At 39.1% G+C, this 18,492-nt stretch overlaps 1 protein-coding gene across 1 annotated transcript in view; it reads right to left on the bottom strand.

Annotated features, from left to right (window-relative positions):
* Positions 1 to 370: 370 nt before the first annotated feature.
* Positions 371 to 18,492, bottom strand: part of TACR1 (tachykinin receptor 1) — a gene marked incomplete at both ends in the record, with an annotated part of 93,392 nt that continues 75,270 nt past the window's right edge. The window contains 3 exons of the mRNA XM_081254656.1: positions 371 to 662; positions 2,206 to 2,402; positions 9,695 to 9,845. Of these exons, the coding sequence (XP_081110782.1) occupies positions 371 to 662; positions 2,206 to 2,402; positions 9,695 to 9,845 (640 nt within the window). The remainder of the gene's footprint in view (positions 663 to 2,205; positions 2,403 to 9,694; positions 9,846 to 18,492) is intronic.

The following is an 18,492-nucleotide window of genomic DNA, read 5'->3' as shown; positions in this document are numbered from 1 at the left end:
GCTCTAGGCAAACAGATCAGTCGGATCTGTTGCTGCATTGCAGGAATTACCCTGAAATGATTGCCAACATGCAATTAAAGTTAATTCTAGAATCTTGGAATGGATTGTAGAGAAAATCGAGTCTAACCTTCCCATTGTACAGGCTCAGAGAAGTTCGATGATTTGTTTTGGGTCACACAGCATGTGGGTGGCAAAGACATAGAAGAATGCAGGTTTTTGACTCCAGAATAGAATGTTTTTCCTAAACTATTCTGACCCTTTCACAAGCTGCAAGAGTGTTTCTTATGGTCTCTATATTGAGGATTTATCCATGCATGAAATGAAGCAAGACAAAGACAAAGGTGACTGTGCCTACTGAAGGCCCTGTAGTCTAGGAGAGCATGTTGGAGTAGAAGCTGAAGTTCTCCATCATGGTCTTAGAGTCGCTGCGAGAGGAGTCATTGGAGGTCTTGTCCAGGGATGAGGGCATGGCCTTGGGGCCTTCCTCCAGGTCTTCCTCATGGGCTCCCACCACTGTGGAGACAGTGGTCTCCAGGCGGCTGACTTTATACACACTGCTCTGCGTCTGGAGGTACCTAGTGGATTTCATTTCGAGCCCCTCATAGTCACCAGCACTAATGAAAGGGCAGCACCGAAAGGCTTGCTTGAAGCCCAGACGGAACCTGAAGAGAGAGTGGAAGGAGAGGTAATCCTTGAGTATGGCCTGCTTTCAGAGGGTATTCCCACCATTGTGGTAGCTCTTTAATATGTGGACATACCCAAATGAGACACTGTGTTATTATTTTTTAAATTAATTGACAGCTGAAGATGCTAAGGGTAAAAAGATTCAAAGGTCAGTGATCAAGGTCAAATCCAGGACTAGAACCCAAGTTCATGTGAAATGCATGTCTGTACTTAGGGTGGCTGTTAAAATATGCTGCCTCCACTGCTTCAGGGTCAGCTGATTTTGGGTCAGTTCAACATCAGTAAAAACATTCACCAAGTGTTTACCATATGCACAATACTGTGTCAAGACTCAGTCCTTTCCTTCAAGTAGCCCACTGACTTTCTGCCAATCATGTCCCTTCAGAATGAGCTTTTGGGAGATTAAACTTAGAAATGTTTAGGCATGTTATGAGGCTCCTAGAAGAAAGATAAATCCATGTGTTAGACAAACAAGACCATTTGGACAAGTCCCAGGGAATATCTGTCCCCAAATTCATAACACCTGAGTGTCTCATTCAGAGAAGGCACGTTATAGGCTGATAACTGTTGGCTATAAATGCGACAAGGCTTTTTTCCCTCCCCCTCCCCTCCTTCTCCTGCCTCCTTTTTCACAGAGGCTGAGTTGGTGCTCCAGATGAGTGAACTGCCACCATGGCATACCAGCTGCCTCTTGGGGACTCTGCACACAGTGGTGAATTCCCTATTGCTGAACACCGTTCTAGATGGCTCTCCCTTCTCTTACTTTTCTGAGGTTGGCTTCCACTTCAGGGAAGGCTCTGCTGGCCCCTGTGGCCAAGTAAAGGCAGAATCAGGCCTTTGAGGCTCTGACTTCTTTTTGCTTACGCTGTCCTGCTGCAAGTGCTGGAAGAAACCGGACAAAGCTGCCCAGATTTTATGATGGGATGGGAAGAAGAAAATGAGAGACCAGAGAAGGGAAAAGATGCCATGTGGTGGATAATTATTCTAGGGACGTCAATCTCTCTCTTTCTCTCTTGTTCTCTCTCAGTCTCTCTCTCACTATCACTCTCTGACTCTCTCTCTCTCTGATTCTCTTTCTCTCTGTCTGCATGGACAACCCTCTGTGCATGGAATCCATAGAACAGATTGAGCAATTCATGAACTTGATCCAGCTTGCAACCTGCTTTATATATATTAATCACAGAGGATTTTTTATCTGCCCCTGCACCCCACCCTCTACTACTGACTTAGTAACGAGTGTTTAAAAGTCAGAAGATTTCACATAAAAGCATGGATTTCTGGTTCATCTTGGAAAAGAAAAAAAAGTCTCCTCAGGGCTCATATTCCTGCATGGTGACAAGAAGACAATTTGTCTTTGTAGTCCCCAAGTAGCCAACCTAAATGAGGAAAGCCAGCTGTAAGACAAGAGGGAGTGGTAAAGACTACAGAGAACTAATCATCGCATGGTTCAGTCAGCAGGGATTGAACAGTGTGATGATTAGTTTCTTGTCCTGGAGAGAGTATGGGGGATGGGGTTCTTACCTGTCATTGAGGCAGCAGTAGATGATGGGGTTGTACATTGTAGAGCTCATGGCCAGCCACATGATGGCCAGGTAGACCTGCTGAATAAACTTCTCCAGGTAGAGATCAGGGTTGATATAAGGCAGGAGGAAGAAGATGTGGAAGGGCAACCAGCAGATGGCAAAGGTGCATACAACAACAATCATCATCTTAACCACCTGGCAAGAGGGTGAGACAGGTGAGACCACCAGCACATCCTACCTTTCTCATGGTTATTTTCTCTCTTATCCTTCCCTCTGACTGTGCACAGTGTGATATGGAGTGTAAAGTAATTATAATAACACCTTTCAAGGTGGAGGAAGGACCATTTGTATGTGGTACCAAAGGACATTGAGTATGTCTGTGATTCTCAGAGGGTGGCCCCAGGACCAGCAACATAACCATAACTTGAGTACTTGTCAGAAATGCAAATTCTTGGACCCCATTCCAGGCTAACTGAATCAAAAAGTTTGAGTGTGTGGGTCCCAGAATTCAGACTTTGACAAGCCCTTCTGATTATTCTGATGTGCACTCATGTTTGAGAACTTCTGTGTTATACCATACTTCTGGGCAATGACTGGAGAAGCCAAGGGAGACCAGATTAATGAGCAAAGGGGAACGGGTGTTCAGGAGGGAAAGACCCAGGAATGGGGAGGAAGCAGCAGAGGGAAAGGGGCAATGAGCCAGAGCAGGCTTCTACGTGTGAAGACTCAGGGAGAGGGAAAGAGAAGGGGTGGGATTCGGACAGCTGCAGCAAGGGAGTGTCAGATGTTTAAAGGGGATATTAATAACATGGTTTTATGAATACTGGGTGATATAACCCATTCCTTTTTATTCCCAAGAAACCTTCAGAGAAAAAAATGACCTAAGAGAGGTGTGGCCAAGATAGTGGAGTAGGAAGACACTGAGCTCACCTCCTCCCATGGGCACACCAACTAGTTACAGAGCAGCTATTAATGAGAACGACCTGAAGACTAGCAGAAAAGATTTTCTTGAACTAAAGATATAAATAAGGAATCACAGTGAGATGGATAGGAGGGACAGAGGTGCAGTATAGTCAAGACCCATACCCCTGGGGAAGTCACCCCCAAATGGAAGGATGATCACAATTGCAGAGGTCCTCCCCAAGGAGCAAGAGGTCTGAGCCCCACATCAGGTTCCCCAGCTAGGGGGTCCTGCACTGGGAAGACAAACCCTCAGAATCTCTTGCTTTGAAGGCCAGCAGGGCTTGCACACAGGAGGACTAGAGAGCTGTAGGAAACAGAGATTCTGCTCTTAAAGAGTGCACAAAAAATCTCACATGCTCTGAGTCTCAGCACAGAGGCAGTGATTTGAGAGGAGCCTGAGCCAGACCCACTTGCTGACCTTGAAGAGCCTCCTGGAGAAGAAGGAGGCAATTGGGAACATCCCTGGGGGCAAAAACACCAGTGGCAGCCATTTTAGGGAGCACATTCTACCATGAGGACACTGGTTTTGGCAAATGTCATTTTGGAGTTCTTCTTCTAGCCTATCAGCTCTGGGAGGTTACCCACCCACCAGTGGGCTGGTACCAGCCCCAGGGCCCTCATAGACCCACAGCCAGCTGCCCCAGGACCTGGCCCTGTGCACCAGTGGGCCAACAGTCACAAGGCAGGGTCGGCAGTGAACTGGGCTGGGGGCCAGCCTCACCTACCAGCATGCCCACAGTAGTCAGTCCCACCACAACAGAACGGCCCACACAGCACACATAGGTGGCACACCTAGAGCATATAGCTCTGTTGATCAGAGGAGAGTGTACTGCTGGGCCCCACAGGACAGTTCCAACACAAGGCCACTTCTCCAAGATCAGAACATGCAACCAACTTACCTAATGCACAGAAATAAGTACAGAGAAATAAATACACACAATTTGAGGAGACAGAGGAATATGTTCTCAACAAAGGCATAAGACAAAACCTCAGAAAAAGAACTAAATGAGGTGGAGGTAAACAAGCTACTTGAAAAAGATTTCAAAGTAATGATAATAAATATGCTCAATGAACTTGAGAGAAGAATGGATAAACACAATGAGAATTTAAATAAAATTAGAAAATATAAAGAAGAACCAAACAGAGCTGAAGAATACAATAACTGCAATTAAAAATTCACTAGAAGGAATCTACAGTGGATTAGGTGATACAGAGGAGTGGATCAGCAAACTGGGAGACACCCAAGCTGAACAAAAAATTTAAAAAGAAAATAATTAACCAAAAATGAGTGTAGTTTAAGAGACCTCTGGGACAACCAAAGTGTACAAATATTTGCATCATAGGGGTCCAAGAAGGATAAGAGAGAGAGAAAGCGTCAAAGAACTTATTTGAAGGAATAATAGCTGAAAAGTTCCCCAATCTGGGAAAGGGAACAGACATCCATGTCCAAGAAGCACAAAGAGCCCCAAACAAGATGAACCCAAAGCAGTCCACACCAATACACATTATATTAATATGGCATATATTAAAGATAAAGAGAGAATATTAAGAGCAGCAAGAGGAAACAAATAGTTACATATATGGGAACTCCCATAAGACTGTCGGCTGACTTTTCAGTAGAAATTTTGCAGGCCAGAAGGGAGTGGCACCATATATTCAAAGTGATGAAAGGATAAAACATGCAACCAAGAATACTCTATCTGGCAAGGCTATCATTCAGATTTGAAGGAGAGATAAAAATTTTAAGACAAGCAACAGCTAAAAGAATTTAGCACCGCTAAACTGGCTTAATGAGAAATGTTAAAAGGACTTCTCTAAGGGGAAAAGAAAAGACCACAACCAGAAATATGAAAATTATGAGAGGAAAAATCTCATTGGTTAAAGCAAACATACAGTAAAAATAGTAGATCAACCACTTATAAAGCTAGTAGGAAGATTAAAGACAAAAGTAGTAAAATCATCTATATCCACAATAAGTAGTTAAGGGATACACAAAACAAAAAGATGTAAAATATGATGTCAAAAACATTAAATGTGGGCTTCCCTGGTGGCGCAGTGGTTGAGAGTCCACCTGCCGATGCAGGGAACACGGGTTCGTGCCCCGGTATGGGAAGATCCCACATGCCGCGGAGCGGCTGGGCCCATGAGCCATGGCCACTGAGCCTGTGCGTCCGGAGCCTGTGCTCCGCAACGGGAGAGGCCACAACAGTGAGAGGCCCGCGTACTGCAAAAAAAAAAAAAACCATTAAATGTGAGGGTGGGCAAATAAAAATGAAGGGTGGTTAGAATGTGTTCAGACTTAAGTGGTCACCAACTTAAAAATAATCACATGTGGGATTTCCCTTTGGTGCAGTGGTTAAGAATCTGCCTGACAATGTGGGGGACACAGGTTCGAGCCCTGTTCTGGGAAGATCCCACATGCCACAGTGCCCATGCACCACAACTACTGAGCCTGCACTCTAGAACCCGTGAGCCACAACTACTGAGTTCGCATGCCACAACTACTGAAGCCTGCACACCTAGAGCCCGTGCTCCACAAGAGAAGCCCTCACACCACAACGAAGAGTAACCCCCACAACCCGCAACTAGAGAAAGTCTGCATGTAGCAATGAAGACCCAACGCAGCCAAAAATAAAAAATAAAAATCACATGTGTATGTATATATAGTTTCCTATATATAAACCTCATGGTAACCACAAACCAAAAAATCTCTAATAGATACACATGAAAAAAATAGAAAGGAATCCAAACATAACATTAAAGGCAGACATTAAACCACAAGGTAAGAGAGCAAAAAAGAGAGAAGAAAAAAGAACTATAAAACAACCAGAAAACAATGAACAAAATGGCAATAAGTACATTACAGACCAATATAACTGATGAACATGGATGCAAAATCCTCAACAAAATATTAGCAAACAGAATTCAACAATACATTAAAAGGATCATACACCATGATTGAGTGGAATTTGTGCCTGGGATGCAAGGATGTTTCAACATCAGCAAATTAGTCAATGTGTTACATCACACTAACAAATTGAAGAATAAAAATCATATGATCATTTTCATAGATACAGAAAAAACTTTTGACAAAATTCAGTATCTTTTTATGACAAAAACTCTCAACAAAGTAGGTATAGAGGGAACATACCTCAACATATAAAGGCCATATATGACAAACCCATAGCTAACATCATACTCAGTGGTGAAAAGGTGAAAGCATTTCCTCTAAGATCAGGAACAAGAAAAGGTTGCCCACTCTCACTCCTTTTATTCAATGTAGTATTGGGAGTTCTATTCAAATCAATCAGACAAGGAAAAGAAATAAAAGGTATCCAAATTAGAAAGGAAGAAGTCAAACTGTCACTGTTTGCAGATGACAGGATACTATACATTGAATATCCTAAGGAAGCCACCAAAAACCATTAAAACTAATAAACAAATTCAATAAAGTTTCAGGATACAAAATTAATATACAGAAATCTGTTGCATTTCTATATACTAACACTGAAATATCAGAAGGAGAAATTAAGAAAACAGTCCCATTTACAATTGCATCAAAAAGAATAAAATACCTAAGAATAAACCTAACCAAGGCGGTAGACAACTTGTACTTGGAAAGCCATAAGGCACTGATAAAATAAATTGAAGGGGACACAAGCAAAAACCAAGATATAGCATGCTCACAGATTGGAAGAATTAATATTGTTAAAATGACCATACTACCCAAGACAACCTACAGATTCAATGCAATCTATCAAAATACCAAAGGCAATTTCACAGAACTACAACAAATAATTCTAAAACTTATACAGAAACACAAAAGACCCCAAATAGCCATAACAATCTTGAGAAAGAAGAACAAAGCTGGAAGCATTATGCTCTTGATTTCAAAAACATATTAAAAGCTACAGTAATCAAAACAATATGGTACTGGCACAAAACAGACACAGAGCTCAAAAGAACAGAATAGAGATCCCAGAAATAAACCCACACCCATATGGTCAATTAATCTATGAGAAAGGAGGCAAGAATTATAGTGGGGAAAATACAGCCTCTTCAAAAAACCATGTTGGGAAAAGTTGACTGCTACATGCAAAAAAAAAAAACAAAACAAAACAAAAAACTGGATTACATTCTCACATCATATATAAAAATAAATTCAAACTGGATTAAAAACTTAAATGGAAGACCTGAAACCACAAAACTTCTAGAAGAAAACAGAAAGCACCCTTTTTGACACTGGTCTTAGCATTTTTTTTTTATTGGTCTCCTCACACAAGAGAAACAAGAGCTAAAATTAACAAATGGGACTACATCAAAGTGAAAAGCTTTTGCACAGTGAAGGAAACTATAAACAAAACAAAAAGGCAGCTTACTGAATATTTGCAAATAATATATCTGATAGGGGATTAATATCTAAACTATACAAAGAACTACTATAACTCAACATCAAAAAAACCAAACAACTGCATTAAAAAATGGCAGGGACCTGAAGAGATGTTTTTCCAAATAAGGCATACAGTTGGCCAAAAGGCACATGTAAAGATGCCCAACATCACTCATCAAACCAAAACCACAATGAGATATCACTTCACACATGTCAGAATGGCTATATCACAAAGACAGCAGATAACAAGCATTGGCAAGGATGTGGAGAAAAATGAGCCTTTGTAAACTGTTGGTGGAAATGTAAATTGGTGCAGCCACTCTGGAAAACAGTATGGAGATTCCTCAACAAATTGAAAATAGAACTACCGTATGATCCAGCAACTACACCCCTGGGTATTTATCCAAAGGAAACAAAAACACTTTGAAAAGATACATGCACCCTGATGTTTATAGGAGCATTATTTACAATAGCCAAGATATGGAAGCAACTTAAGTGTCCATTGATAGAGGAATGGATATAAAAATATATTATATATATACACACACACACACACACACACACACACACACACACACACCAATGGAATATTACCCAGACATTAAAAAATCTTGTCATTTGGGACAACATGGATGAATATAGAGGGTATTATCCTAAGAGAAAGTCAAATATCACATGATCTCACTTATATGTGGAATCTAAAAAACAAAACAAAGAAACAAAACAAAAGCAGACTCATAAAGATGTAGAGAATAAAAGAGTGGTTGCCAGAAAGAAGGGGGATGGGCAGGTGGGTGAAATGGGTGAAGGAGATTAAGGGATACAAACCTTAAATAGGTCATGGGGATGTAATAAGCAGCAAAAAGAATATGGTCGGTAATATTTTAATAACTTTGTATGGGGACAGATGGTTACTAGAATTATTGTGGTGCTAGTGGATGCAAATGTCAAATCATTGTGTAATACACCTGAAATTAACATACTATTGTAAGTCAACTATATTTCAATAAAAAAGAAAAGCTATCTAGCGTCCACACAATGAAATACTATGCAAAGAAGTACCGAAAGAGAAAAATAAAGAATGAGAAATCTCTTTCTATATTGATTTTTGAAGATTTTGTGGATATTGTTAAATATAAAAATGAGAGGAAGAACAACGTGTATTTACTATTTGTGTAAGAAAGAAAAGAATATATATTTATTTGGCTTATAAATGCATTACAATATCTGAAAGGATTAACAACAACTGTGGTTATCATAGTGTGTGTGTGTGTGTGTGTGTGTGTGTGTGCGTGCATACACATTTGGGAACTGCGTAGATGGAGGACCTAGAAAGGAGGGAGCCCTTTCATGGTAAGACTCAATATATTTTTTGACTTTTAATTTTCGAATAACTTAAGACTCCCAAGAAGTTGCAAAAATAGGTCAGAGAGTTCCCAGGTGCCCATCACACAGCTTCTCCCAATGATATCATCTTACATAACTATGCCACATGATCAAAATCAGGAAACTGATGATAGTGCAATACTATTAACAGACTGCATTTGGATTTTGCCAGTTTTTACCTGCATTTTTTTGGTGTATAGTTCTATGAAATTGTATCATATGCAGAGATAAGTGAAAAACCCACAGCAATCAGGATACATAGCTGCTCCATCATCACAAAGAAACTCACTCATGCTATCCCTTTGTAGACAGGCTCTTCCCGCAGTACTAATCCTGGCAACTCCTAGTCTGTTCTCCATCACCATAATTTTGCTTCTTTTAGTACTTTTTGATGTTTGAACCAAGTAAGTGTACTATTTTGTCAAATTTTAATAATAAAAGAGAACTGAATATATCTTCATGCTTTTGTAGTTAAATATGTGTGTTTGTGTTTTAATGACTTGGCAGTTTTCAATTAGCCTTAAGGCGAGAATGAGGTGGCTTATACCTGTACAGGCAGGCCTAGGTTACGAAAACATTGAAGAAAGATCTCTTCCCTCCCCTTTGCTCCACTCCCTTCTATTGTTCCCAGGACCCAGGGAAGTTTTGTGCCTGCTGCCTCTGGGTCTCCTGAGGCTCTGGGGCTCATGAGCTTGCCGGTCTGTCACGTATGCCAGGGTGGGTTAAGTGCTGCTTGCCCTTTGCTCACCTTGCGCTTGGCAGAGACTTGCTCGTGGTAACGGTCAGAGGAGTCCCCAGGGATCTCGCTGGCCCACAGTGTGATGCCCACTACAGTGTATGCATAACCTATCACCAGCAGGGGCAGGAAGTAGATCAACACGGTCACACAGATGTGGTACCTGCAACAAGGTGGATGGAAGGGGTCAGTTCAAGAAATAATAGGGTTGGTCAAGCCTTGACGGTTACATTTCTCAGCATTTGCCATTAATAAGCTTTGATGATAAGGCTAGCCGCCTGCATTGGACGGATGGGTGATATGTTAATGGATAAAGTAGAGAAAGCAAATCCCTTCAACTTATGTTTTTCTTATGGACATTTTCCATAATGGAGATTCCTATTCAGAATGAAAAGAGAAGAACAAACACTGATCAGAGGGAACTGAATCTGTTGTATATCTATGGCAATTTTAGTTGATGTTAAGTTCAATATTGCTTACCTCTCCCTCCAAAGAGAAAATGCAATCTAAGGCTGCGTTAATGGAAGTATATTCTCTAGAATAAAGGAGGTGATTTTACTGCTCAATACATACTTGTCAGATTTAAACTTAGGGTCAATTTTGGTGCAGGGACATAGACTAACTAGTACATTCAGATGAGAACCATCGTCATGGTTAATGAGACAATCTATCCTAAATGACAAATGGCTTCACGGATATAAGCATAATTATCTTGGAGAGAGATAAGACTTATCCTAGAATAAGGATCAGTAGGTGAGAGCCACAAAGTTTAAGCTACTTCTAGGCCTGGTCCTTAAATATATATCTCCAGATGGAAGCTGTCTGGGTCTCTGAATTACCACTTAGAGTACAGATATCAAATGATTTGAGTCTGATTGGAATATGAGAAAGAAACAAACCTTTGCAGTGTTAAACAACAGATTTTGAGGTTTCTTACAACAGCACAACTTATCCTATTCTGTTTAAGATGAAGCTCATTGTAAGTTGGACATTTTAGTAAGTTATCTGAATTTTGAGAAAGAGTATTTTTTTCTCAGATGGTCCTTGGCATGTCTGGCTAGTTATAGGCCTTTCCCTCTGATGTGAGTTTAATGCAAAGCCTCAGCATTCCTGGTAATAATAATAATAATAATAATAATAAGAAGAAGAGCTAATATTTTAAGGGGTTTACTCTAGGTCACTGTGTTCATAATAACATTAATGATAGTATTAATAGCTGAACTGGAAGTTAGACTTTATTGAGTGAAGAGCACAGTGCCATGCACTTTACTGGCATTATCTTCTTTAATCCTCAAAACAAATGATTAGGTAGATACTATCATAATCCCATTTTGTAGATAAGGAAACCAAAGCCTAGAATTTAATTAACTTTCTGAAATTCTGAGATTAGAACGCAGGACTGTGACCACAGAGCCAGCTTCTTGTCACTGGAGAAAAGTCACCCAGTGATATATATATTTTTTAATTTTTAAATTTAAATTTATTTATTTTTTTATAGAGTAGGTTCTTATTAATTATCTATTTTATACACATTAGTGTATACATGTCAATCCCAATCTCCCAATTCACCCAACCACCACCATCACCACCACCACTTTTGCCCCTCGGTGTCCATATGTTTCTTCTCTACACTGTGTCTCTATTTCTGCCCTGCAAACCGGTTCATCTGTACCATTTTTCTAGGCTCCACATATATAAGTTAATATACAATATTTGTTTTTCGCTTTCTCACTTACTTCACTCTGTATGACAGTCTCTAGATCCATCCACGTCTCTACACGTGACCCAATTTCATTCCTTTTTATGGCTGAGTAATATTCCATTGTATATATGTACCAAATCTTCTTTATCCATTCCTCTGTCGATGGGCATTTAGGTTGCTTCCATGACCTGGCTATTGTAAATAGTGCTGCAACGAACATCAGGGGGCATGTGTCTTTTTGAATTATGGTTTTCTCTAGGTATATGTCCAGTAGTGGGATTGCTGGGTCACATGGTAATTCTATTTTTAGTTTTTAAGGGAACCTCCGTACTGTTCTCCATAGTGGCTGTATCAATTTATATTCCCACCAACAGTGCAAGAGGGCTCCCTTTTCTCCACACCCTCTCCAACATTTGTTCTTTGTAGATTTTCTGATGATGCCCATTCTGACTGGTGTGAGGTGATACCTCATTGTGGTTTTGATTTGCATTTCTCTAATAATTAGTGATGTTGAACAGCTTTTCACGTGCTTCTTGGCCATCTGTATGTCTTCTTTGGAGAAATGTCTATTTAGGTCTTCTGCCCATTTTTTGATTGGGTTATTTGTTTTATTAATATTGAGCTGCATGAGCTATTTATATATTTTGGAGATTAATCCTTTGTCCACTGATTCATTTGCAAATATTTTCTCCCATTCTGAGGGTTTTCTTTTCATCTTGTTTGTAGTTTCCTTGGCTGTGCAAAAGCGTTTAAGTTTCATTAGGTCCCATTTGTTTATTTTTGTTTTTACTTCCATTACTCTAGGAGGTGGATCAAAAAAGATCGTGCTGTGATTTATGTCAAAGAGTGTTCTGCCTATGTTTTCCTCTAAGATTTTTATAGTGTCTGGTCTTACATTTACATCCATTTTGAGTTTATTTTTTTGTATGGTGTTAGGGAGGGTTCTAATTTCATTCTTTTACATGTAGCTGTCCAGTTTTCCCAACACCACTTATTGAAGAGACTGTCTTTTCTCCATTGTGTATCCTTGCTTCCTTTGCCATAGATTAGTTTACCATAGGTGCGTGGGTTTATCTCTGGTCTTTCTATCCTGTTACATTGATCTATATTTCTGGTTTTGTGCCAGTACCATATTTTCTTGATTACTGTAGCTTTGTAGTATAGTCTGAAGTCAGGGAGTCTGACTCCTCCACCTCCGTTTTTTTTCCCCTCAAGACTGCTTTGGCTATTCAGGGTTATTTGTCTCCATACAAATTTTAAGATTTTTTTTTTGTTCTAGTTCTGTAAAAAATGCCCCCGGTAATTCGATAGGGATTGAATTGAATGTGTAGATTGCTTTGGGTCGTAAAGTCATTTTCACAATATTGATTCTTCCAATCCAAGAACATGGTATATCTCTCCATCTGTTTGTGTCATCTTTGATTTCTTTCATCAGTGTCTTATAGTTTTCTGAGTACAGGTATTTTACCTCCTTAGGTAGGTTTATTCCTAGGTATTTTATTCTTTTTGTTGCAATGGTGAATGTGATTATTTCCTTAATTTCTCTTTCTGATCTTTCATTCTTAGTGTATAGGAATGCCAGAGATTTCTGTGCATTAATTTTGTATCCTGCAACTTTACCAAATTCATTGATTAGCTCTAGTCACCCAGTGATATTTTCTTCTACTATTTATGCTTATTTTCTGCAATATTTTTTTTCCAAAAAGGAAAACCCACTTATTCACTCAATTTCTCCTTTATCAATAGTTTGTTTTCAGTCACTTCTTTGCAAAGCCCCACAGTTTTACCACTTATTCTGCCTCCTCTGAATGCTAAAATTTGCAACTTGAAGAAACTTGAAGAGTTCTTAAAGTAACAAGCCACAGATTCAGCAAAGCAGGGTGTTTAGTGCAAGCTGTTATGTACAGATAGGTTGTTCCATGCAGACAGGCTGTTCTGTGCATACAGGCTGTTCCGTGCAGACAGGCTGTTCTGTGCAGACAGACTGTTCAATGCAGACAGGCTGTTCCAGTCTTACCAGACTTTCAATGTTCACTTTGATTGTCTCATCTGGAAGACTTCTTGGGAGCCTCAGTTCTCTAGTCACCGCAGCAGTGACTGCATACTGGTTTCCTACCTGATCTCAGTCCCTCTTCCTGATTGCTGTATAGATACTGCTTGAAATCAGAATGTTTGGAGACTATGGTGTCAGGGAGACCCTGGGACCGTGCAGGTTGCATCTACTTCTTCTATCTGTAAGAACAGCCCTCCCTTTTGAAGACCAATACTTACTTGGTGATAAAAACACGTTAACTGAGCTTTGTGGGGTCTTTCCCTCAGAGTGCTGAGCATATTTTTGGAATCAGGGATGTGATGGGAGAATACTGTAGTCAAGTCACAGGTACTCCTTACCTTGGACCAGTGGTTCTCAAACTTAAACCAGCCTCAGAATCACCTAGAGGGCTTATACAAATATGGAGGGCTAGGCCCCACTCTGGGCCCCACCCAGTTTCCAACTTAGCATGCCTGAGGTAAGTCTGAGAATCTGCATTTATAACAAGTTCCCAGGTGATGCTGCTGCTGGTTCTGGTTCAGGGTTTGTTTTTGTAGGCCCTTTTCTTCTCTTGTGTTTCCCACTTAGAGAAGCTCCTTTAGCATTTGTTGGAAAGTTGGTTTGGTGGTGCTGAATTCTCTTAGCTTTTGCTTGTCTGTAAAGCTTTACATTTCTCTGTTGAATCTGAGTGAGATCCTTGCTGGGTAGAGTAATCTTTGTTGTAGGATTTTGCCTTTCATCACTTTAAATATATCTTGGCACTCCCTTCGATCCTACAGAGTTTCTGCTGAAAAATCAGCTGATAACCTTATGGGAATTCTCTTTTATATTATTTGTTGCTTTTCTCTTGATGCTTTTAATATTTTTTCCTTGAATATGAATATTTGTTTTTTAGTTTGATTAATATGTGTCTTAGTGTGTTTCTTCTTGGGTTTATGCTGTATGGGACTGTGTTTCCTGGACCTGTGTGGCTATTTCCTTTCCCATGTCAGGGAAGTTTTTGACTATAATCTCTTCAAATATTTTCTCAGACCCTATCTTTTTCTCTTTTTCTTCTGGGACCCCTAAAATTTGAATTTTGGTGAATTTAATTTGTCCCAGAGGTCTCTGAGAGTGTTCTCATTTCTTTTCAGTCTTTTTTCTTTATTCCATTCCATGGCAGTTATTTTCACCATTCTGTCCTCCAGTTCACTTATCTATTCTTCTGCCTCAGTTATTCTGCTATTGATTCCTTCTAGTGTATTTTTCATTTCAGTTATTGTGTTGTTCGTCACTGTTTGTTTGTTCTTTAGTTCTTGTAGGTCCTTGTTAAACATTTCTTTTATTTTCTCAATCCATGCCTCCATTTCTATTTCTATTTGGATCATCTTTACTATTGTTACTCTGAATTCTTTTTCAATTATGTTGCCTATTTCCTCTTCATTTATTTGCTCTTGTAGGTTTTTACCTTAATCCTTCATCTGTAACATATTTTCTGGTCATCTCATTTTTTTGATGGGTGGGGCTGTGTTCCTGCCTTGCTGATTGTTGGGTCTGAGGCCTCCACCACTGGAGTTTGCAGGCAGTTGGATGGAGGCAGGTCTCATTGCCGACATGAGGGCCTCTGGGAGAGCTCACATGACTAATATTCCTGGGACCTGAAGATCTCTGTTAGCCCAGTGGTTTGGACTTGGTGCTCCAACCAAGGTGCTCAGGTCTCCTCTATGTTAATCACATCAGTGGTTTGTCTCATACATTGTGGGTTTTTTTCCCTCACTTTGTCATTTGCCAAACTCTCTCCTGGAGTTTCCTGGCATTCAGTATTTAACAAATATATCTATACCTGTATCTATATCTATGTTTATACTCAAACCAACCATCTCTTTCATTTTAGTTTTGTCTTGAGTGTTATTTTTTGAAAGTTTTCACTCCTTTCCAATATATTTGGAATTTATATTCGTTTTAAGATGTGAGAAAGAAACACATTTTTATGATTAGTGCAGAGTTTCACCAGAATATATATTATGGACAATATTTCTGTGAGATGTTATCAGGGGTTAATCAAAAGAAGGATTCTATGATCAAGTAAATTTGGGAAACACAAGGTTTAAACGAAACCATCAGGTTTCTTTACTGAAAAATTATCAGAGTGGAGCCTATTCATTACAATATTATTTGAAATAGCAAAACACTAGGAGCAATCCAAATATAAATCAATATCATTCCAGATAAATAAGTTATGTTTTTTCTATCCAAAGTAATACTATGCAGCTGTAAAGAAAAAAAAATGAGACTATTTGCTCAATATTAAGGGGAAAGGATATCTAAGTTAAACTGTAAGTGGAAAAAAACAAGAATATGGTATGTCATATATGACACTTTGTGTTAAGAAAGGAGACAATTAGAATATATAGTCAAACCCTTTTTGATAAGCAGAAAGGAATTTTGGAAAGCTCACAAGAAACTAAGAACAAAACAGATGGAGAGATATACCATGTTCTTGGATTGGAAGAATCAATATTGTGAAAATGACTATACTACCCAAAGCAATCTACAGATTCTATTCAATCCCTATCAAATTACCAATGGCATTTTTTTAAAGAACTAAAACAAAAAAAAATCTTAAAATTTGTATGGAGACACAAAAGGCCCCAAATAGCCAAAGCAGTCTTCAGGGAAACAAACAGAGCTGGAGGAATCAGACTCCCTGACTTCAGACTATACTACAAAGCTACGGTAATCAAGAAAATATGGTACTGGCACAAAAAGAGAAGCATAGATCAATGGAATAGGATAGAAAGCCCAGAGATAAACCCAAGCACCTATGGTCAACTAAACTATGAGAAAGGAGGCAAAGATATACAATGGAGAAAAGGCAGTCTCTTCAATAAGTGGTGCTGGGAAAACTGGACAGATACATGTAAAAGAATGAAATTAGAACCCTCTCTAACACCATACACAAAAATAAACTCAAAATGGATTAGAAACCTAAGTGTAAGACCAGACACTGTAAAACTCTTAGAGGAAAACATAAGCAGAATACTCTTTGACATAAATCACAGGAAGATCCTTTTTGATCCACCTCCTGGACTAATGGAAATAAAAGCAAAAATAAACAAATGAGACCTAATGAAACATAAAAGCTTTTGCACAGAAAAGGAAACTACAAACAAGAGGAAAAGACAACCCTCAGAATGGGAGAAAATATTTGAAAATGAATCAATGGACAAAGGATTAATCTCAAAATATATAAACAGCTCATGCAGCTCAATATTATAAAAAACAAATAACCCAATCAAAAAATGGGCAGGAGACCTAAATAGACATTCCTCCAAAGAAGACATACAGATGGCCAAGAAGCACATGAAAAGCTGCTCAACATCACTAATTATTAGAGAAATGCAAATCAAAACCACAACGAGGTATCACCTCACACCAGTTAGAATGGACATCATCAGAAAATCTAGAAACAAGAAATTCTGGAGAGGGTGTGGAGAAAAGGGAACCCTCTTGCACTGTTGGTGGGAATGTAAAATGATACAGCCACTATGGAGAACAGTATGGAGGTTCCTTTAAAAACTAAAAATAGAATTACCATATGACCCAACAATCCCACTACTGGGCATATAGCCAGAGAACACCATAATTAAAAAAGACACATGCCCCCCAATGTTCATTGCAGCACTATTTACAATAGCCAGGTCATAGAACCAACTTAAATGCCCATTGACAGAGGAATGGATAAAGAAGATGTGGTACATATATACAATGGAATATTACTCAGCCATAAAAAATAATGAAATTGGGTCATTTGTAGATACGTGGATGGATCTAGAGACAGTAATATAGAGTGAAAAGTAAGTCAGAAAGAGAGAAACAAATGTCGTATATTAACGCATATATGTGGAACCTAGAAAAATGGTACAGATGAACCAGTTTACAGGGCAGAAATAGAGACACAGATGTAGAGAACAAACATATGGACACCAAGGGGGGAAAGTGGCGGGGTAGGGGTGGTGCTGTGATGAACTGGGAGATTGGGATTGACATATATACACTAATATGTATAAAATGTATAACTAATAAGAACCTGCTGTATAAAAAATAAATTTAAATTTAAAAGTTCAAAAGAAACTAAACAGTGGTTAGAGGGAGAAATCTTTTTTCTGATTACTTTTTAAACTTACTGATTTTTAAACCACATGAATATATTATATAAAGAAGTAAATTTAAAAATTAAAAACTGGAAAGCCTCTTAAAGGCTTCAGTACACTAATGTAATTTTGACTCTCTAAGTTGTGGGTAGCTGTGAGTTATGTGGTTACACACAATGGTTACTTATAAACTCATTCAAGTTACAAAACCCTACAGAATTTGGGGTTCTCAGGTTTCCAAAAAAAATTATGGAAAAATCATTTCAGAATTCACATGTTGGGCTTCCCTGGTGGCACAGTGGTTGAGAGTCCGCCTGCCGATGCAGGGGACACGGGTTCGTGCCCCGGTCCGGGAAGATCCCACATTCCGCGGAGCGGCTGGGCCCGTGAGCCATGGCCGCTAAGCCTGCGCGTCCGGAGCCTGCGCATCTGGAGCCTGTGCTCTGCAACGGGAGAGGCCACAACAGTGAGAGGCCCGCGTACTGAAAAAAAAAAAAAAAAAAAAAAAAAAAAGAATTCACATGTTATCTGTAGCATATACTATATACAAAATTTTATATTCTTGGGTTTCTGTGTGTGTGTATGTGTGTGTGTGTGTGTGTGTGATTTCTATTCTGTTTTTTATTGACCAATTCTATCCTCAGTACTGAGTATTTTCATATCTGAAAGAGTAAGCCACTTCTTATATTTCTTTTTTTTATTTTGCTGATATCAAAATTAATTCTTATTTTTCAACATTTTCTTGAACTATTTTTATCCATTTATTCTTTCAGATGATTTGCTTTATCAGCCACCTAAACATACTTGTTGGAATAGTTTGAGAAGAACTGATATCTTCATGGAATTACATAAAGACAGAAGGGTGTTTCCACATTTTTGGCTATTGTGCATAATGCTGCTATGAACATTGGTGTACAAAAAAAAATGTATATGGAAGGGAGAC

The sequence above is a fragment of the Mesoplodon bidens genome, assembly GCF_964165515.1.
Source record: "Mesoplodon bidens genome assembly, chromosome: 14".
Lineage (NCBI taxonomy): Eukaryota > Metazoa > Chordata > Mammalia > Artiodactyla > Ziphiidae > Mesoplodon > Mesoplodon bidens.
Note: the sequence above shows the minus strand (reverse complement) of the source record. Positions and strands in the feature narration are given on the sequence as shown.